The 23,113-nt window shown below is 37.0% G+C and overlaps 1 protein-coding gene across 2 annotated transcripts in view; it reads left to right on the top strand.

Annotated features, from left to right (window-relative positions):
• The window catches only part of RNGTT (RNA guanylyltransferase and 5'-phosphatase), a 189,581-nt gene that overhangs the window by 61,457 nt on the left and 105,011 nt on the right, over nt 1–23,113 (top strand). For both annotated transcript variants that reach the window (XM_042824336.1, XM_042824328.1), the window contains exon 11: nt 12,943–13,107. In XM_042824336.1, coding sequence (XP_042680270.1) covers nt 12,943–13,107 — 165 coding nt within the window. The remainder of the gene's footprint in view (nt 1–12,942; nt 13,108–23,113) is intronic.

Raw genomic sequence — 23,113 nt, 5'->3', positions numbered from 1 at the left:
AGGTTATGGCAAAATAGTGTCATATAATTGATAATTTCCAAATGTCTCTTACTGTAATATCACTTTGAACACTTCTCAGTATTTTCACCCAGAACTGTTGTTGTGCTTCAAAATTAAACTGTATTTCATTCTTGTATTTATTTTAATTGTGTTCTCTTGTTTTCAGGGGACTAATTATTCTTAAAACTAGTGTTTGCAAGTGTAATGTAGCAGCTGAGACAAGGCAACCTGTCTGAGACAGAATTTAGAAAAGTTACCTGCTTGACAGACAAGTTTGAGATCTTGTTTGAGATCTGTTTGAGATCAGTTTGAGATCTAAGAGCAGCAGTGCTCTGCTAGTTGCTAGACGGGAATAAAAGGAAGGTATTTAACTTTATCTGCAGTACTGTGATTTGGGAGAAAGTCATGGAATTACGGAGTGCTGTGTCTTAGTACATCACAGAATCTTTCTTCAGACTTAGCATTTCATCTATGCTTGACACAGAGAAGGTGAGGAAATCACTGAAAGCAGGATGATGTGATTATCGGGAGAGAAGGGTAACAGAAACTTAGCGGTGAGCAGGGAGAATATGAAATGAAAGAGAATGGCAAAGGAGAAGAATGAGAAAAAAGACCACCTACCTCTTAAGAATTTTAATCAATTTTTTATCAGTGTGGCTGTTTGTTATTTAGCTTTTCAATTTTACTGGGATAGATCAGAAACAAACTTCAGTGGCCTTATAGAAAGAGGTGAAAGAAACTGAGAAAATAGATTGTGATTGAAATACATACTAAGCATTTGAGTCTAGTTATCTAGACAAGAAAAGTCTTAGGAAGAAATTGGGAGAGATGTATATTTGAGTTCTTAGAGAAAGCATAGAAATAATTTCTGTTCAGGTTAATTTTTTTTAGTGAACTCTGATGCTTATCACCTGCAATTGCTGAAAAAGTCACTTTTCAGAGTTTGTGATAGAATGCTTTGATTTCATTTCATTTTCCTCATTTCTTGGCATGTACGTGGGCTGCTTTGAAATTAATGCCTCCTATTTTGTGTTGGCCCACGACATCAGAGGCAGATGTTGGTGGTGTGGCAGTAGAAGTTGAACCTTCCCCCCAGTATTCTGTTACATTTTGATTTAATGTGGGAAATGGCAGCAGTGGGGCAGTGTGACAAAATGGCATCTGACATGGAAGTGTGTATGGAGGTAAAGTATGGCATTGAATTCCTCCTCTTAGGAAATGGCACCCACTGACATTTGTTGACACTTGCTGAATGTTTATGAAGACCAGTTGGTGGATGTGAACACTGTAGGGTGGTGAGTGATGTGTTGGCAGTGGTGACATTGATGGTGGGTGACCTCTGCTGGTGCGGATTGTTATGAGCATGACATGCAGGCTCTTGTTCATTGCTGGCAAAAGTGGGTAATGGTGGTGACTATCTTGAAAAGTAGTGTTTTGTAGCTGAGAATTTGCTCTATGGTATTATTTTACTCTCTGTAGCTGTTGTAGTTTCTGTGGAAATAAATAGGAGGCATTACTTTTGGAGCAACCTTTGTAGTTTCCGTAAGCTTGTGGTAATGCTTGTTTTGTTACAAAGCATGTCAATGCCAGGAAAAGCAAATGATTTATTTTGTTGTCATTTTCTTCAGTCTGAAACATAGTATTAATTATTTTCTGTTTCTATTAATAATATGACATTGCTGTATTACTGCTTTCATCCCACATGCTGAGAGCAAGCTCATACAAAGGAAGATGTATGCAAGTGAAATAAACCAACCTCCCAGCCACAACTCTTTGAGGAAGCAGTGATCCCTGCATTTTTTTTTTTTTCCTGCTTTGCTTGGTTCTTTCCAATAAAAAACACAAACCAAATAAAACCCCAGTATATACATAAAATCATCTCTCAAAACCCCCTTTTCTTAGAGGCTACATGCCTATATAATAATAAATGAAACAGCATGTGGCTGTCTGGGTACTGAAACTTCACCTTCTCTGTAAGTACTTAAAATGGCCCGTGGCAGAGTTTCGTCCCTGGTTGGCCACAGTGCTCCTGAGTGCTTTCTCAGGAATAGTCTAAGATTTAATGTTGTTAAAGGATGTTCTTAGCAGCTGTCTGCAGATACTGTCATCCTCTTTTGGAAAACAAAAATGGACGAGCATGGTGAGCCAGTCAGTGGCTTCAGGATTAGGGATAAGGCTTTGCAGCATTTGTTTTTCAGTGCAGGTGTTCCCAGTCTGTCTTCTAGTTAGCAAATGTTGGTGTTGCCTCACTGAATTTCAGAAAGTGCTGCTTTTGAAATGTCAGGTGTTCTGCTGTTAATTTAAGAGCCTACAATAGAGGATGAGAGGAAGTAAGGTGGAATAAAATATAATAGTATATCATAGAGTCCTGTTACAGGGGATAAAGAAAGATTGAAGAGGCATCAAAATTAATATGCCACTTCTTGTCTGTGGCAGCAGCGTGGGAAAGGTGGTGTTATCAAGTCGTGTTGGCATGTGAAGAGTTTTTACAACTAGCAATCAATTACCATTTAGATTGCACGAAAAAGTATTTTTTTTCCAAGAATCATAATGCACTTTCTTTAAAACGCGTATGTTTATTTGGCTTCTCAAATTCTGAGATATTTTTTTCTCTACATTTATGTCACAGGTTATGTGTGGACTCTGTATAAATGGAATCAGGATTCTATTTTCATGATCCTCTGAACATAAGAGGCTAATGGAATCATAGAATCGTCTGGGTTGGAAGGGACCGTTAAAGGTCATCTAGTCCTACTCCCCTGTAGGGAGGGGGACACCCACAGCTGCATCAGTTCAGAGCCTTGTCCAGCCTGACCTTGAATGTCTCCAATGATGGAGCACTCACCACCTCTGTGCATCCTGTTCCAGTGCCTCACTACCCTTATTGTAAAAAAAAAAAAAAAAAAAAAAATTTTTTCTTATATCCAATCTAATGGGACCTAACAATCACTGCAGTGTACAGTGCATTGTACTGTACAGTATTCTCTCTTCCTGAATAACTGGTTAGTAAAAAACAAAACAAAAAAACAAGTTCTAATTGCATGGGTAGCACCAGTGTACTGAAGGATGGTGACAACAGAAAAATTAGCAGTCCCAGACTAAATCCGAATAAATCCAAATTTCTGTTCATCAGAACTATTTATAATAGAAAATGTCTTCATTCTCCAGTCATCTTTGAGACAGCTCTTCCTGAGAGACCTTGTTTTGACAGGCTTTTTCTTACATGATACTCAATAGCTACGTTTAGATGTATAAACACTAAACCCAAGCAACTATTTTATTTCCTAACTTAGTTCAGTAATAAAAAGAAACGCTGGCATAATGTAGGGTTCTAATTAATGAATTCTTAGCAAAGATACTGAAAATGAGTAGCACTTCTTCTTTCCAGCTCTGGCCTTTAATTTTTAAAATTCTAGCCAAGTTTTCTTGAGACCAGATTGCAGTGGTAAGAATAGATCAAGTGCTTGAAAAAGAATAATTATTTTAATGTTTAAAAAGGAGATAGAGAATTTTAATAAATTTTTGAAAATTTTATGCATTAAGTCAAGATCAAAACTTTGCTGTCATTATGCATAATAATGTTGTAGCTGTTAAGATTAAACGTATCATTGTAAACAGATACTGTGACCATAGATCATTCTTCATTGAACTCGTGCATGAATTTTTTTTCTTTTAAATCCTTGTAAAATATTACCATGTCTGAGTTTTCCATTGTAAACCTAATTTTAAACTGATGTAAAGCTCACAGTACAGGCTGTCTGTCCTTTATTAGTCAAGTAACCTTATCTGAAAAATACAAAGTGAAAATTCTGAGAGCGTAATTCAGAGATGCAAGCATTTACTTGCATTATCTTTTCTGTTTACAAAAACACCTGACAGACAATGATTTTCCCACTGTTAATTTTAATTCCTTGGTTATATCTGAAATTGTTTAAGTTGAAAATACAGGTTTGAAATACTTACGTTGCTATTGGTACCCTAGAAAGTAGGAAAATGTTCTTACTCTTGCCCAGGCCCCTGCAGCGGTGGTCTTTACATTATGTTCTAAAAATCTGTGTGTGCATCCTCTTTCAATCCCAGCTAAGAGGTTTTCTGGTAAATGGAGAGCAGAGCATCTGCTTGGTCTTACCTCATGTTGCAGTCTGGTGTAACACAAGACAGGTGCATTAAGACTGCCTTGTAACTTGCAATATTCTGGTACCTCTAGAGCTTCTCTCTGATTCCCAGGTCTCCTGCTTGATTTGCAAAGTCATATGGCTGGTAATGCAACTACTTTCTACTCCTCTGTCTTTTGAAACATAGTTTATTGGATGATGAGACTGTAGTGTATTGAATGATGAGCAGGGACAGCTTGGCCAGATGAAGCCACAAGTTGTTATATGCTTGAGTATTTCGTAGGATGTATGAGTAGGATGATGTTACAGAATGGGGAGAGCAACTAGTGGTGGCTTAGGAGGCCTTGGAAAGTGAAACATCAATCCAATAAGGCAATGCTGGGACAGAAGCTTTTGTGTCTGTGGAGGTGGATGAACAGGAATGTATATAACTAGTTGTCTTTTTCATAGTCTTTCCTATCTCAGCCCTGTTCCTTGTTCATCCTTTTCATTATTAAATATTGACATCTATATCTCAGCAGCAAAAAGTGAAAGTCTTTTTACTTATTTTGTAAATATCTCATAGTTTGTGCTTTTTTTCCTATTCTTCTTTGTGTTTGACAAAGGTAGATGTGCAACTAAGAAGTAGCATTGTTACATGTTTTTACATCCCTCTTTAGAACTTCTTTGCTGTATTACATATGAAAAGTAACTTATTGCTGAAGAGTTCTGACCAGGATATTTTTGGTGTTTTTCTGTTCCTCATTTTGTACTTTTTATCTGATAAGCTGCTTATTATAAGGAGCATGTGGGTTTTTTTTTTGTTTTTTTTTTTTTTCTTCATTGTGGTTAGTTTGACAGGTAACTGTTTTACATTCTAGTACTAGCTTTCTAGTATTCTAGTATTTTTTCCTTTCCCCTGTGTCTCTGAGTTAGATGCTCCTTTTCCCAACCCTAGGGGCACTACAAATTGCAGGTAAGGTAGTTTGTTTTCTACTATTGCCAGAACAGAGAATGCTCGGCGGAATACTATACAGAAGTGAAGAGACTGTATTAAATTTTGTCATGTCTTGTTTTTTTTTCCAAAGGTACTTGTTTCCATACTTTCCTGTGAAGCATGTCTCATGAGAACCCTTTGAATAGCAGATTACCACTGCTATAATTGTCAGTAGACGAGGCATGAAGTGTTGCTCCTGTGAGAGATGGGGACAAGTAGTTCTCCAAAAGCAGCTGTAGAAGTTGCTGTGGTATTGAATCCTTTATATTTTTCAGGTGTTTGGGTTGTGTAGGTTTTATTCCTATTTACCCAGATGTGACAGCTCTTGAGTAAGGTGTAATACTTGCTAAGGCAATTACAGCGTGAGACCTGAATGTTAGAGTTGCATTGTAAATGAAAGTGTTTCTGAAATACTTCAAACCTTCTTTGCAGGGAATAAAGTCCATGGGCAGGTTTTTTTCTTGTTTGTTTGAAGGTCTCTTTAAAGAGCTTTACTTAGTATTTTTTTTCTGAACTGTTTTGTCTGTCACATTTTCACCTTTAAAAAACCCTCACTTTTTATTTGCAATATTTTTTTTAACTTCTTGTGTTAGAAACTGTAACACTAACTAGATAAATTGTCTGCCTCACCTTGCAGTTTGTAATAGCCATTGCAGTGAGAACTGGCAAGTGGACTTGGACCCGACTTCTGGCTTAGGCAAATATTCACATCTCTCAGGAACCTGAGAATGATTACAACTGAAGTGTAAAGTGCTGAAAAACTTTACAGTTGGGCAAGTCTTCCAATTGCATCATCATTGCTAGTGAAGATTAATTATTTTCTTTCAAAAAAGGAAATGTTTTTCCTTTTGTGCCCATACTGTGTGGAATCAGTGGGATTGTATTCAAACTTCGTCTTATTTCCTTAATTTAGTTAACTTTAATTCCTCCTTCTCTGTACTTTATCTGGTACTCGTACTTGATGTAGAAGATTTGGCTTCTTCCATGTCTCCTGCCTTCCCCTCTTCCTGCTTTTATGTAAAAGGAACTGAAGAGGAGAAAAAGTTGTTAATCAGAAGGGTGTACCAGACCTAAAAGAGATAAGTAAATAATACAAAATAGGGTTTCTGAGGATGAAAGCAAGTTCTCTCAAATGACTTCTGTTCCATTTTCAGTATGTTTGAATAACCTGTAGGCTGTATTTCATCCTGGTTAGTATATTTCTTTTGTTTAAAACAAATACAAAGAATAGCAATTAATCAGTATTCCTATTTGTAAGCATAACTATTCATGTAATGGACTAGGTATCTTACAAAGATTGGAATCATAGAATCATAGAATTCTTTGAGTTGGAAGGGACCCTTCTAATTTGAAACCATTTTCCCTTGTTCTGTCACAACAGATCTGCTGAAGATTCTGTCCCCTTCCTTCTCGTGTACTTAAGTTATCTTTTGAAGTTTTCAGGAGTATAAAATCTATTATAAGCAGATGCTTACATTTTAGTTCAATCATGATTTAGGAAAAGCAGGTGGTTCCCTTTAAACACTTGTGAAACAGTGATAATTGTAGGTTGAATTTTTTTTAATGCAAATTAATTTTAGGGGACTTATGCTTACTGTAATGAGTAATCTTATTTTTGAGTGATTTTTGTTATAAAAAATGATTTTTACATTTTTGTCAAGTATGAAACACTCTGAACAATATCTCTTAAGATTTAGAAATTTTCCCATGGTTCTGTAACTCATAGGAATGGTGCTTCTTCATAAAGACATCAGTGTAAAAGCCATCAATAATTAACCCTAAGAAGAGTCATGTGAATTGCTGGTGAAAAGGAAGGGGGAGTGTAAGGAGAGCAGAGGCAAAACCAGAAAAGGATGTCTGTGCCATGTAGTAGGTGTCACAGTTAAGATGCCTACATATTACATGCATCAACAGCACTAGCAAAAGTCATAGGAAAAAAATAGAAGCAGTAAAGCCTTGTGTTCAATATTTTATTTTGCAGATAGCCTACATTCAATGCTAAATAAATTATTCAAAATTTAGATTCCTGAGGGAGGACAGTGTGAGATCTTTTTGTGTGTAAATATCCCTATGATGATGATGGAGAATCTATTTTATAGCTGTGGGTTATTAGAATTCTGTAATTAAAAATTGGAAGTTCATCAACTCCTTGAAATACTTGAGGGAGGCAGCCAGTCTAGACTAGAACATAATTCCTGCAGATTTTAGTCATTTACATCCCAGTAAAATCTGCTGATTTGAGTTTTGTTTTTGAAGGCTCAGAAGGATTTATAAGGATTATAAAGATGCTGAATGAAACCACTGTACATGCAGTCAAACAATGATTTGGACTGAGTTGTCTGTGTTCCCCAAATAGCTGCTCCTAAGCTTTCAGTGCCTATCTTACAGCTGTGTTCTCAAAAGAGGTGAGTTAGGTGCTTGTCCTTGTTTTGACAGTCCTGCTGTTTTGTTCAAGTTATGTATGCTGACAATAACAAGTCTGAACTGTTAGGCCTTGACGTTTACTCGTGGAATATGAACTTCCTTCGATTCATTCCAAATGTTTTTCTGAAGAAGGAATACAGATAGTTGAATACATGTCTTAAGTAATCCTTTTAATAGATCTGTTTCCCAAACCATTTTTGTTCTGTGCTAAATCAAAGCATTTTTTCATTGTCTAAGGTGGCAGCATATAAATAGTAATTATGTTTGTGCAGCACATTGCTTGAGTTGTTAAAACTGAGATAGTGCTTCACATACTGTACCTCATTGCCAATATAAATTTTAGAAACCATTTTGAAGCAGGTTTATTCCTTGCCGTTAATGTAGCTGTTCTTAAGATTTGGTGGATAAATTTAGAAAAAACATATTTCAAATTCAATTTTCAGACCATAATAGTTGTCTCTCATTCTGGGTTAGAGAAGAAAAATGGAAACATTGTGATTCTTCAGTATGTTTTAGTTCTCTAATACTTTTTTTTTGTCCTGTTTTGAAAAGAAAACTTCAAAAATGCAAAAAAACCAAAAAGTTAGATGATTGAATACAGTAATAATCTTATTTGGAGAATGAAACAGCATGCTCAGATTTGTTTCTATGTATAAGCTATGCATAGATATCTATCTGTATATAAAAAAAGGCCACATCTATGAAAACACAATCAGAAGCAATCCATGCCAGACCATTAGTACAAGTATTAAATGCAAGATATTTGTCTGTGAGGTCTTCAGAAAATGGGAGAACTAATAATGGGCTTTAGTTGGAAATGCAGATGTCAGCTGTGGGTGTCTTGAATTGTCAACAGTAATGCTAAACACAGGGTAGGATTTCAGCCCGCTTGTTCTTTATTCTTCTCTCAAAATCATTAAAGCTAAGACAGTTGTGACATGTGTTCTGCTGTGGCTCAATAAGTGAAGATGTGTGTGGAACGTGTATGCACGCGTGTGCTGAATTATTCATCTCCAAGGTGTTTCTTTGGAGAGGCAGATGGAACAGACTGTGCAGGCAGGTAGGCTTTGAACCATATCTCATAGGCAAAGAGAGTAAATATTCTCAGTTTATCTTGGACCAAGCTGCTTATCAACAGTATTCACGTTATTTTTCCTTCTACTACAGTTGTGTTGCAGAAGCCAGATAAACATCAAATTCTAATAGAAAGTATTTTTGTGGGATTTATCATCTGTGCACCTGTTCTTGTTATCTGTACTCCATCCAGCTAGGTGAAGGACTTTCACCGTGCAGCTCACCAAATTTACAAAGTTTTAGTTGCCACAAGGTCAGCCTTAAAGGCGGAATGGAGACTTGTCTCCTGTCTGCTTCATCAGCTGCTCAGAGATGCTGTGCTTCTTCCTGAGAGAGAGGTTCCCCAGTGGGACATACAGCAGAAGACCTGCTATCCTGTTGGACCCCTCTCAGTGCTACCTGCCATCTTCTGTCTGTGCTGACCTGGAATCTAAGTAACTCACCAACTCTTATAGCCATAAGCCAGCAGATTGTAACTTCAGCATGACAGTCTCTGTGATCCTGATGGAGCACAGGAGCTACAGTTTGTCTTCTTCTGATGCATCAGACAGAACTTGACATATGACCAAATTCATTCTCTCAGTATCCATAGAGAGGGATCCTGTTGGAACTGTAATTTTTTTCTTTTAGCTCCTTTCAGCAAATAGATCACCTTTCCCCATCCCCCTACGAAAAGAGATATTAAATGAGCTGCACGCTCCGTTTTTATTCATATATTTTGACATATTTCTCTTGTGGTACACTAGGTTCTTGTGTGGTTAATGGGTGTGGATTCAGTTGATAAGTTTGTCTGAAATACTGTAAATTTAAATTGAAAAGTTCAATCTTATGTAGTTTTCAAAGGTCATTAGAGATGTTTTACATTTTGAGATTGTGTGGAGGATTGTGTATAAAGTTGAGACAGTCTTTTTATGTGTCACATCTACTGCAAGCCCACTTTACACCATGAGCGACCTTGTAGTGCTATGTGCAAAGTTACAACAGGTGGAAAAAAAAAATTTCAGGAGAGAGGTTGGGTCAACAGATAACTCTTTCCTGATGCTCTTCTAAATGATATTTTGCTTTGGAATGCATTTTAATCTCTGTGAGGGGGAAGTGTAACTTTCTTGCATAGATGGGAAACACATGCTACTTGTTAATTGTGCTTTATTCCATGCTGGCAAACTTACTTTAGGATGAAAATGTTGAACAGGAATTGCCATCTCACGCTTCAGTAACTGTGCTGTTAGGCACTGCTGACTCTCATCCTTCTCAAAAAACAAAAAAAAAAACAACAAATAGAAACTTGCACACTGAAATTCAATCTCAAATGCTCAGAGTAATAAAACATCTATGTATTGCTTAAACTCAGGGTCAGGCACAGGAATGGGCTGCCCAGGGAAGTGCTCAATAAACATTGAGATGTTGTACTGAGGGACATTGTTTAGGGGGAAATATTGGTGATAGATGGAGGGTTGGACTGGATGATCTGAGAGGTCTTTTCTAGCCTTGGGATTCTATGATTCTATGAAAAATTATGAAAGCATTGATGTTTTGTTTTTGGAGAACTTCTAAATGCGTGCCTTATACACTAAATATTCTCATCCTCTTTTGTCAAGCTCTACAAATTATTTATTGTGGTTTGCATTGCTTTCCTACTTACTTGCTTATAGATAGATTTTACCACTTGAAAATTGAAAGTCACCATTACATGTGACTGTAATGCATCCATTACATATTAACGTTTCTTGTGATTATGAGAATTGTGAATAACAGCAAAAGCCTTCCTCTCCCAGTCTTCTTTTTATTCAGCATGTCCTTGATTTAAATTCAACATTACGTTAATTTTCTTACCTCTAATATGCTATACTTAGCTGGGAATGAAATATTCCTTAACTTTTTAATTCTTAATTTACTTGACTGATGAAGCAATTGCTTGGTAGCATTACTTGTGTTTTCCCATCTCATGTAATCTTGTGTCAGCCTAGCTCTGACCTTTATGTGATAGACCTTCTACTTAACAAGCTTTGGAATAAAAATACATGATTGACAGAGCTGCAGGAAATAATTAGTTTCAAATAGCTGTGAGAAGTGAAAGGATTATTTAAGGGAAAAGAAAGTGATACAGCTCTTTCGTAGAGCATATGAAATCATCTTGGTTTTTAATTTAACTATGAAGGGGTTGAAATGAAGTCACTGTGCTAAAACATTTCTGAGTGAATCATTGTAAAGAAACTCTTAAGAAACTCATCAAAGCTCAAATATTTGGAGTTAATTAGCTTGTTTGCTCTTTCAGACCTCATGAAACATGGCTGTGTGGGAAAGCTACCTTAGGGAAGGGAGCGTGTCTGTTAGATTTTGCTAAAATTAGGGAACAGTTAATAAATAATAATAATGATATTGAAAAAAGTGATAATAAGTTATGTAAAATAAATCACATATTCTGCAGGAAAAAGAGGTGCATTCTTCAACTGGTTGTTACAAAGATCAGGGTGGTGGTGTTTCCTTTTGAGTTTGGAAGGGGCTTGATTAAACTCACCTGAATCTAACACGGGTGTTCACTTCTTCTCTGACTCGAGAGACTTGCCCAGAACATAATCATTCTCTCTTTCTTACCTTTGCATACTCCCTCAGGATGTCATAGAATGGCTTGGGTTGGAAGGGACTGCAGAGACCATCTAGTTCCAATTGCTGTGCTGTGGGCAGGGTTGGCCGCTGCTAAATCAGGCACTAGATCAGGTTGCCTGGTTGGTTTTTTACATTTACCTGCTTGCTGTTCTTTCAGAATATTATCACGTGTTCTAGTGGAGCCTTCTGTCTTGTAGATTCTCCTTCCCTTTCTCTTCTCATTGTGTTTTATGTGGCTTGGTTTCTGGTTTTCTGCTCATCCGTCTGGTGGTTGTGATCTCCTCCTATGCTCAGGGTGACACACATCCCTCTCTGTGCTCACTGCCTTCAGCTTTTTGAAAAATTCTGGTATTGAAGCTGAAGCTCTTTGGGCTTATTCTCTGCAGACAGTGCAAGAGATGGTTTTCCCAAGTTTTTTGTGTGTGTGAATGAGGTGGCAAAATGAGGGATGATTTCATATAAATAACTTCCTGTGCTGGGTATCCTTTGCACTAATGCTGATGTATGAATTATATGCCTTAGTTCTTTGAAAGGGACTCATTGCATTGAGACAGACTTTAGAATTTTTGCTCATTTTCACTAAATGAAATCCACAGTGTGTTCTTGTCACCATCTAATGTTCAAAACACATTAAACTCCATTATAAGCAACTATTATTCCAGCATTGTAGTTAACAAAATACGCAAGTTAGAGATATAGTCAACGAAATACGTAAAGCAGGGGCTGTCAAGGTCACCAGGCATAACAGGATCTGTGTGGGCCCCTTGCGTGGTCAGCGAATACGTGAAAGGGGGGCTGTAACAGTCATCAGGCTCTGCGGGGGCTCCTTGACTCATGAGAAACCATGATGAGACATGGCAAGACAAGACACGCCACACGTCTATTGGGCACAGATAACCGTAGCAAGGGTGATTGGTAGCACTGTGATATAAGGGACAACTATAAGAAGAGTGTCTTGCTTGCAATAAACGCCATTTGCCGCTCACCACATTGGTGTCATAAAAGCGTGTGATTTGGCCGGGGCTGTCTGAGCACTTCACGACAGGACATTAATCAGGGGTTGCCGAATCAAAGGCAACACAACATGCATATTTAGAGTGGTTGTACCGACTGGTTCACTGCATCAGTGTGCAAAGAGTGATGTGAAATTGCTGCTTTGTATCAGTAGGACTGAACTATCACGTATTCTGTGTATTTCTGCAGCCAGTATTTATTGGCATATTTTCCAACAGCAGCTATAGTTTTCTCTTTCCTATGACAGAAAAGCTAACATGTATGTAATTCCTCTTCTTTCTAAATAACACTGTGGTACATTTAAGGAGGGTTTTGCTTAACTATGTGAAATGCAGTGTTGTTTTGACTTTAAAAATATTAGGAATAAAATCTGCTGAATGGTTTCAGAAGAAAACTGTGTACAAAAGTATGGAATTGCTATATAACCAAGGCTATTCAATTATTTAAGATTTTTTAGCTGAATTTGCAAGTGTTTAGTTTAATTCATATATGCTTGAATGCATATTGTGGGTTTTTATCTTTCTGTGAACTTTGATTTCATTAAGTCTCTCACAACCTCTCACAACCAAGACAAAGGCTTGGAAACCAAATACATGGCAAAAAATGTGTGGTAGTGATTTGATTTGAATGTTTTTTGTGTCTGTATGATTCTAAATGTGGTGTAAGGAATACTTACTGTTCCAATAATTTGCTAAGTGTCTGGTTTTAATACTGATTTTGTTAATTTGACAGGGGCAGCCAGTTGGAGACTGTGATTTTAATGTTCGACTTTCATGTATAGAGAAAGAGATTATATTTCCACGGCATGAAAAAATGAAGACTGGTCACATTGACAAAGCACAGGAACCATTCAGTGTTCGAAACAAACCATTTTTTGACATCTACGCTTCAAGAAAGGTAAACTCAATTTTAGGTTTTTATGTTAAGGTGCAGAGGGCAACAATGCAGTGTTCAGTGTAGGTTTTCCCTACACTTTTTTCCTTTTTTTTTAAATTTTTTTTTTTCTAGTTCTCTGCAAGTTCCTCTACTAACCAAGTGTTGAACTTTTTTTTTCTTTTTTTTTTTTGGTCCTAAAGGGCAATTTTGGTTCTACCTATTACTTCTGAATTCCTCTTCTCCTGTATTTAAAACCTGTGTGGGTAACACCAGTTCTTTTATTTGGTAGTATCAAATGAAGATACAGAATCATCAGTCTGAAATGGCTCCTAGCTTCTGGGAAGGCTAGAGAGTTATATTGTTCATACTATCCTCTTTTGTATGTAAGAATATAACTTTCTTTTCTGCTTCCAGTCCTCGTTTGGGGCTGGTATAAGAATCATGAGTTGTGCTTGAACTCCCACGTGCTCTTCAGCAGTGATTACTGAGCCCATGTTGGTTAGCACCTCCACATCTTGCTTATTAAAATGCTGCCCCACATCTTCTGAAGTAGAGCGTGTGACTTGCAAATATATATGTGAATTTCTGTATTTCATTGTACACTCTGTTCTTCAGTAAAGTAGTAGTGTAATATTCTGTAAAACAGTTTTATTCTGTGAATTAACTGAATAATACTTTTGTCTAGAGTAACTCTTTTTTGTCAGTGCTGCTGTTAGAAGGGGTCCCGTATCTAACTAACACAGTGAATATCCAATTGTTAGCTTCCATTTGCTTTTGTCATTACCTAGAGCTTTTAGCAGGCAATAAGTCTTCCCCCAGCAGGAGCAGTAGTGGAGTTTTGGCTAGCCAGGAGGTGGCTGAAAACTCAATAGAGTGATGAACATAAGTTAGACTTTCAAGAAGCCTGACACAGTGACAGTCTTGGGGAAGTTTGAATCATAAACAGTTCTGTCAGAAGGTTGTATGCATAAAGCATTGTGTTTTGATCACTTCTCTGATGAGTAGTGTTGTTTTTTGTATAATTTATGTAACATAATATTGTCACCATTATTAATTTAATGTAAACTTTTCTTGGAGGTAAAAGGCTGTTTGACTGAGGCATGGAATTTTGAGCTTACAATTGAAAGGAACTTGTAAGAAAGGAAAATGTGATTAAAAATTGGTTTCTTCTATTAATGGTTTCTTGAACCTGTTTCTTAAATTGGAGTTCAAGATTATTTAAAAATCACAGGGAAAACATGCATGGAAGCATTCCTAGGAAACTCTCTGGGTACAACGCATCTATAAACAAATCTCTGTCAAGTTATATCTAATCATTATTTGACACATGAAGTTGTTGACTGCTGGCAGCCTATCTGCTAAGAGCCGACTGCTGTCAGGAGGTACATTTCAAAAATCATCAAAATATACTTTGTACTGTAGCTTTGTGCAGTACAGCTTAGAACCAGCCAGAAGATGACTATTGAAAATGTCACCTCCTTCCCAAAAACTAGGAAAAGAAAATGAGGTTCAACTGCTTTATTTTCCTGTCTAAGTGAGGTTTCTGAATCGGCCATGTATTGGATTTTAACAGTTCTGACTACAGCATTTTTTCAGTCAGTGTTGGGGCGATTGTGTTTACTGGCCTTTCTCTTCTTAGGCAAATTTTCCATATAAATTCTTTAAGATAGTGAAGGCCTTATAGTTGATGCTTTATTGTTGGACAGTACTGATGAGGAAAATAAAATACACGGGACTAGCATTTGCTTCATGGTAGATTTATAATTTCGTTTGACATCAGTGTTTGGACATTATTGCAGTGCTTATTTTTTTCTTGTGTTCGTGTCTTTGACACAAGGTTTGATGAACTTGTGAATTATGGGGTGAAGAAGTTTCCTGGCTATTTTTAAAATATTTTTTAAAATGTTGCTACATACAACAGTTAGACATACACACAGAGAGCAGCAGGGGTAGAGTTACCCAGTGCTGCAGAGCGAGTCAGTTATTTTTCTCTGATTTTAATTATTTCAAACATTTATGATTTACCTACTCTATGCATATTATAGATCAAGATGGTAAGAAAATAAGGCAAGTAATATCCAGGGTTAAAAAAATAAATCTTTTTTTTTTGTGTCACTTAATAATCCCCCCTCCTATTAGTCTGTATAAAATTCAGTAACTGCTTTACACACCTGGGGCTATGAGGTGTTTATTTCTTTTCTCTGGTGCTTCCTTTTTTCTCTAGCAGTTCTGATGCTTTTTGTAAGCAATGAATATACCTTGAAACAGAGATGGTGGTGCAGTCTGAGAGCAGGGCAACTGAAAGTGCTAGGCATGGATACATCGTTAGTTTTTATGACTTAATTGAAGCTTTCAAAATGTGTTACCTGAACATAGCAGTAAGTCTGTGGTACGAGGTAAAACTGTAAGGATGCACTTGTAATGTGTGTTTCCTGACGTGAGGTTCCTGTGCAGCTCAGTGAGCAAATTATAATCAACTTTAAAGTCATCTTTAAAGATGGTGATGGAGCACTGCTTTGCTTTCTGCATTTTCGGTTTGAAATAACCACAGACTTTTGTATCTTATTTTTTGTACAATATACTTAATATGTTTTAAACAGTTTCTGTCCTGATTTAAAGTGACCGCTGGATAGTGGAATACATTAACTGTCCTACTGACATAACTGAAAACTGCTAAAAGGCTTTAAATACTATCATTGTTTTTAGTAAGAAAGAAGTTTTTTGTCATTATCTGTGTATTGTTTATATGCGCTGTGATAACTGTAGGCAATCTGAGGTAGCACTACCAGCATTGGTGTGGGGTTGAAATGTTTAAGGGAAACCTTCACAGATTCAGAATTTATTTCAAATCCGTACCTGTTCAAAATAATTGCATTTATAAAAATATGTTTTCAAAATATTCAGACTGGTATTATTTAGACTAATTACTGCTGCTCTTACTTACATAAAAAGTACAATTTTCATCTCATTTATTCTGTGAACTTGATGATTTACCTGACTCCTCTAATGCTCCTTGGGATAGTGATGCAAAGAGATTTTTGTACTCATGACAGCTTTGCAAAAAGAATTTTTAATTATGGTTAGAGTAGACTATTGTTTAGAATTGTTGCCCTGTCCTGAAAAAGAAATACTTAAAAATGGTATTGCTTTGCTGGAGACCTTTTTACTATGTTTTTTTCAGTCATCTCTGCAACTATAGCAACACGTGTACTCATAGCTTTGAACACCTCATTAGTGAAATGGAGAGAACAGGCTGGGTTTCTTCTGCGTCAGTGACAGATGTTTTGATAGGGTTTACCAACTCTGTGTGCAGCACAGCAAGGGCCTGGAGAGAGCCAGGGAATCCTTCCTGGCTTCTAAGTCTGCTCATGTTTGGATTGACTCAGTGAATACATCAATCTGTCTCCAGAGATGATGCCAATAAAATGAACACTAAAGGACAGATGAATAGGACTTACTCAGGTAGATCTTTTTCTTGTACTCAATTTGCCCTTTGATTGTTCTTCTGTAAGAACAGTGGGGTCCTTTCTTTTTTTTAGAAAGGATCTAGCAGAATCCTTTCTTGACCAGAGGTCTTTAAGAGGCTTCCGCTTTTGAAATATGTTCCCTGGTCTCAGTTTGAATCAGTCAAAAATAAATGCTGTGTACTTTCTTTTCAGGGGCTCACTCCCTCAGTCCTTTCTGTGAACAGAGTTAGCAGGTAGTGTTCCTAATTGAAAGCTGATGTTCACTGTTCTTAACAGAACCATGTATGAATAAATGGGTGTTTGTCTAGGTGGGTTGTAGGAAGAATACTGAATAAGGCCAGGAGTCTCAGCACTGTATTTGGAAGTTCTAGCCGCCTACTCTCCTATGAATTTTGCCAGTGTGGACTTTTGTCTGCACGGGTTTAGTTATTTTCAGTGAAGAAATCACTTGAAACAGGAGTGAATCTTCTTGTGTTATATAATTTCTCAAATAATGAAATAGTTCTTGAAGCTATGGATTTGGATCTGGTATTAACCAGATTTAAGAGTAATGGCTCATTTTTTCCAGTCTAAAAATCAATTGTCTGCTAAGTGAAAAGCACTTTTAAAGTTGCAATTATAAAGTACTATGGCAACGTTTATCCTTTTTCCTTGCCCTTTGCTGTTAGTACTACATTTTGGAAGTAAGGACTAGATCTCTACGATGTTACCTTGAATGTTATTTTAAGAGGCTTTGACGGACTTTTGATTTTTAATGAGATTGAAGTTGGATAAGAGTAAGAAAAGAAAGGGGCAATCACCTAGGGGTATGCTATAGGTTCTCCAAATCTCTGAAAATGTTACATTGCTGAACTTTGATATTGATGGAAGTAGTGGCACTAGATTTGTATGCTTTTATAAACAAAGAATCATTGAATGTTTTATTTTTTTAATGTTAGCTGGGAACAGATACAATCTATGGGCACTTTGGCTTTTCATTGTACGATGAAACTTCCAGATTCTTTTAATAGGGTATTTATGAGCAATTTTGCCTACTTACTGGTTGTCCTGACACTGGCATCGTTTGTCACTTAGGTTGTCCAGCTTGTGTTCCTGGTGTATGTTAGTGTGTGATATATGTCCCACTCCACCAACTCTTCCTCCAGTCATGTAAGGATGACAGCAATTGGTGGAAGAAACTGAGTTTAAGATTTCCTTGATGTTAAAATATTGAAGAATCAAAAAGATTAATGCTTTTTTTGCTGTATATTCTTAGTCTTTGAGCCTTAGCTTAGCCTTCTATTTGTACGAATATTTTAGGACTTTCAACAGGGAGTTTATCTTCATTTTTTGAAGAGAGGAAGTACAGTTACATAGGGAAGAAAGAATTAAGTTCTTAGAAATGACGCAAATGTTTGGTTTCCATTGGCTAAGCCAATCTGCAGTTCTTTTCCAAAGCTTTTCTGTGTGGGCAGGCAAAGTGTGGATCATTACTGGAGCCTCATGTCTGTGCTTTCTGGTGTGGCTGGAAAAAAAAGTTTCCTTTTTTGTAGTCCCATGGAGAATTGTGCTGTTTGCTCTCGATGGAACAATAGGGCTAAAGGTTAAACAATGATACAGGTCAAATGAACAACCTTTTCCAAATGCTAGCATGCTGTATATCAAGGACTTGTCAGTTCTCAGACAATTATCTGATCTTACAATGACAGCTGGTCCTAGAGGGATTGAAATGAAGGTGAGTAATCTCTGTTAGAAGATTAAATGGTCTTTCTGAAAGTTTTCAGTCAAACCTGTGAACTGACAGATCACTCACTTTGTATCCCTGATTCTTCTTGTTTTGTGCTGTTTTTTCTAGGGAAGGCTTCCTTTTTTTCTTTTCCTTGAACATTGGGATTTTTATTTATTTTTGTAAGCTGACATCGTTGTAGTTAGAAAAAGACTGTTTAAAAGTGCTGTACGAATAAGCGTGTAACCACTGTTGAGGTGGTATGCTTCAGAAAACCAAGAGGTTGTATAACCTTCTTTATGAAGAAGAAAATTAAGTGCATGACTTGTTGATGTTGGTGTGAAATTTTTTACAGGCATCTGAGACAGTTATAAGCTAGCATTTGTGTGCTTAAAATTGATTGGATGCAGTACTGAAAAGGGCAGAATATGTGGACATATCAGCTCTGCATTCAGACAGGAATAAGTTAACTCAAAACTGACTGTAAATGACCACCAAGTGGCCTGTGGACAAAAAACTGGTGAAGGTCTGCAGACCTGGGATAGAATCTGTAGGGAAACAGTGGGTAGGAATGGAGGTGGCTGAAGTGTATATTGTATCTTTGAATCCCATATCTGGGTGGAGGGAGAATGTTTCCATCTGGAGCTTTTTTTCTGCCAAAAAGACTTATTTCCTTTGGTTTTGTTTTTGTTTTCTATGCCTTCAGGAGTAGCATGTTCAGCTCAACTTTCAGTCCTGTGCTTCCTCATGTAGAGCTAGCAGTCACTCATTACTGGCCTACACCATAGTCCTTTCTCCATCTGTTCTAGCTTTCTGGCCTGGTTATCATCTTGTCTCCTTTAAATGATCTTCTAAACCCTCTCACCTCTATTGCTTTTTTGCATTTGCTTTTATTTCTTTACTCTGTAATTTCTTCATCACTTTGTCCTTTTAAATCTCCTGTAGTGTTGCCTTACTCCACTCATAGTTGTTTTTGTGCTGGTGGTCATTCTCACTGAAATCATCACAGTGCTGTTCTTCCTGTAAATGCAAGTAAGGACTGACCTGATACACCTGGTACACAAGTAGTGAGTAAGAAGCTTGAATTATGTACCTGTGTTAGGATACAGAGTCTTCAGTTGGCAGCTGTTCCTCAATCCCAGCATATTTTTCAGAATGATCTGTCCTGTGAATTTTGAAGTGAAGGGCAATGAACCAGATGAAATGAAAGCTTAGTAAATTGTAAAATGAAATAAATGATTGTACAATTACTCTTGAGCTTGGATGCAGATTGCTAGCACTTCTAATTTAGAGCTTGAACTGAGATATTTCATGCAGTCAGCTGCAGCACTGGGATGATGTAGGTGCAGCTTGGTAGATGTCATTTGTGGATGTAAGAGCATGTGGGTAAGCAGGAACAATTCAGGCCAGGATTGGTGGGGTGCCCAGCTGCCTCTGAGGGTTTCTCCACTCTCTGCGGTGCAGGGAAGCTGCTGTTTTTTCTTTTTCAGATTGCATGAGCCTACAGTTTAGGGCTTTATCACCAGTGCTTGAGAATTCATTGACTCTGCATAGCTGATTTAGAGTACCTCTGGTGATATTGAGTAAAGACATATATTTACTGATCCTTACTTAGATGAAGGAAGTTGGTCAGGCAGACATTGTTTTACGTGATGAACTGTTTGTTTATAGAATCACAGAATAGAATTGTAGAATCATTAAAGTTGGAAAAAGAGCTCTGAGGTCATCTAAACAACCGTACACCTACCACCAATACTGCTCACTAAACCATATTCCTTAGCACCACTTCTACGTGTATCATTTGGGCACAATGAGCAAATAGCTAATTACCCAGCGCTGTCTACCTATGCCACTTTGTGTAGTTTTGGACATCAGTTCATATAGAAGCTTGTGGTTTGTATCTCCCCTAGGAAACCTGCTTAGTCCAGGCAAAACCTTCTGTGAAGGTTGAGGTGAGGGAAAGGCTTCTCTTAGAGGTTTGTATACCTCCAGAAGCTTGGCTTCCCTGGTAGATGATTAACTGTGATCTCTTTGCTGAAGGAATGTCACTGTCCAGAGCCAGGCCTTCCAGCTACCAAAAGCTGCTCCAAGATCCAAGAAAAAAAAAATTATTAATATGTGACTAACTTTTAGCCTCTTTGTTCTGATGGAGTCATTTGAGGAGACCTATTTATGAACAAGAATCTGTGTTCATTTCCTTCCTTAACAGAAGGATTAGGCTGCTTGCTTTGGATTATTATTATTTGCAATGTTAAAGAGTAAATATAATATTTCAGCACAGAATAATGTGGGTTGGAGAAAAGGTGAAATGAGTTTTTGCCTTTGATTTAAGAAATTATTCACGCATTAGTTATATTTTTGCCAGGAAATGACCTGGTGAAGTTAAAACAAACAATCTTGAATACTTTCGTGAAGGATTATTTTCATAAAAAGTGCTCCATGCTAGTGGTACAAATTAAATTAATATAGCATAATTCAGATGTGAAATGTATAATTATGGCTTTTGAAGCTGATGTGCGGGAAAGAAAACAAAATTTACAGAAAAGTAAACATCTATGGATGAAGCATTATACTTTTTGCACATTGTGAGCTTAGACGTCAGAATAGGACGTGCTCCATTTTTGACATTTTAGCATCAACTTTAAATGGTTTAAAATTTTTATAAATGATTTTTTTTTCTGTATTTTTGGGCAATGGAAAATCATATACCTTTCTAAGTAGAAAAAAATATCTACAGGTATTTAACAGTGACTTCTATTTTCAGTTTTGTGTTTTGTTCTGAAACAGAAAAAAATGCAAATCCGTTTGGACCTAATTGCCAGTTGGTTTCCAGTATGGGCAATTGAATTGGTGCATTTGAAATCTGAATTAGAGGACTCAGCTGTGGTGACTAAGTGGGTCACTCTACACATTAATTGAAGGGCAACTGTTTAATATTGCCCGTTGTACCTCTTCACAGCCTGTCACTTTCCAAACTGCCTCCTGGCAATAGCACTCCACAGGGAAGCCATCAGCCTCCTTGTATTGGAAGGATTTTCAAGGGACGTGTGCTTAATTTGGATAAAATGAGTGAAAGCACAAAGAAATTTGTAAGCTAAGGGTGAAATTTAAAACAATTTCATGTGATGTAAGATTCTAAGACATCCCTGCTAGCTCTTTCATTTCTTGTGATATGCCCAGTTTCAAGGAAAAAAAATCTTGTATGAAATTTATCTTTTTTTTTTTTTTTTTTAATATTAAGAACTATTAAACATCTAAATCATAGTGTTTTATTCTTAAGACCATAACATGGCAAGTCTTAATTCAACTTCATAGCAGACTAAGCGCTTACGTGCCATTGCATAGCAGACAGATCAGTTGTTTTTAAATATCCAAAATACAGCAGTAGCAATATTTTGTGTTAAAATCACTGTGTTGAGGCCTGGTGGAGTATAGTATCTGGGTTTGAATCAGGCATTATAGTAGAAATTTTACACAGACTTTGTATTCTTGAGTATCCGTTTTATGTCTAATTGAATTATTGTGTGTACACACTTGCATAATTGGCATAGTTCGTGAGTCTTAGTGGAAATGCCTAATAAAACATGATCCTTAATTATGTGATTTAATTAAAACATGCGTATCTAAGTCCTTGACAACCAGAGACCAGATTATGCTATAGCAGTTTATGCAGGGGCTAGATGACAAATAAATGCTATCAGATTTATAACGTTAGAAAATCATTTAGAGAATCCATGTACTTCGCCGTATTTGTAAGGTCTCCTATTCAGCTCAATGTCTGCTGCTTTTGACATCAGAAGAACTTTGGTTGGCGTTATATTTGATCAAAACCAGAGGGGAGCTTCCTAGCATTAGTGGGTAGAATCTTGTTCTGTGCAGGATATAGGATTACAAAGACTTTATAGTGTCTCTGCCATCCATTCAGTAACATATTTATAAACAGATCTAAGAATTTGCTGATGGCACCTTCTAACTCCAATGGGATTCTAGTTTCAGGCAGGTATACGTACGATTCCTGGCAGTTATCACTCAGGGATGATGATGATTGGAGGGGAAAAGTGTGTGGACAAAGTCCCAGCCCCTAAAAGAAGAAACATGGTACATTGCAAGTCGGAATAGAAAACTGAAAGAGCACAGTAAGTTAAACAGTTACGCTGTGCTTTGTTTCTTCATCAGGTAAAATAAACATGAAAGCTTATTGCTGTTTAGCCATAGTATTCCTTCTTAGCCTTGAAAAATCCATGTTTATTCCATTTTGAGGCTACCGCAAAAGTCAATTAAACTTTCTTGTAGCAGCCTATTTCTCTTATTTGAAAGAAGCATTTGAAAACATCTTAGGTAATTGATGTCAATTTCTCAATTGTGCTTCTGAGAAGAGATTGACAGCGAGAAATGCCTAATGCTTATTTTGAATTCAGTAATGCAGATGTGCTGTCAAATCAAGCATTAACACGCATAGCACTCTTGTTATTCTTGGGTATTGTTTTGAATATATTAGGTGCATGACCTTTGGATTTGCTCAAGCAGAAGCAGCAAACTGCTGATAGCTCAGTGGGACTCTTCTTGTGGTGTTCTCTCTACCTTTTGCAGAATGTCCGTGTTCAAATAGTAAGGAACAAAGCATACAGCCACCATTAGTAGCATCCTTGCAGATGACATTTAATAAATTAGTTGTAAAACCAAAACCAGATTAAAAAATAGATAAAACCATCAAACTTGGTTCCCTTCCCCCACTGCAGTTTGTTTTACTGTTGTTCACTGCAGCATTTTTTCCCATGCGGATGGATGATGAACTCAACGTAATGTGGTGGTTTCACCTTTTCACTGTCAGAGGTTGCATCCCATCGCAGACTGC

Source organism: Centrocercus urophasianus, unplaced genomic scaffold (assembly GCF_019232065.1).
Source record: "Centrocercus urophasianus isolate 14NV4802_14NV808 unplaced genomic scaffold, USGS_Curo_1.0 seq_10, whole genome shotgun sequence".
In the NCBI taxonomy this organism is placed as follows: Eukaryota; Metazoa; Chordata; class Aves; order Galliformes; family Phasianidae; genus Centrocercus; species Centrocercus urophasianus.
This window is presented reverse-complemented; position numbering and strand designations above follow the sequence as displayed.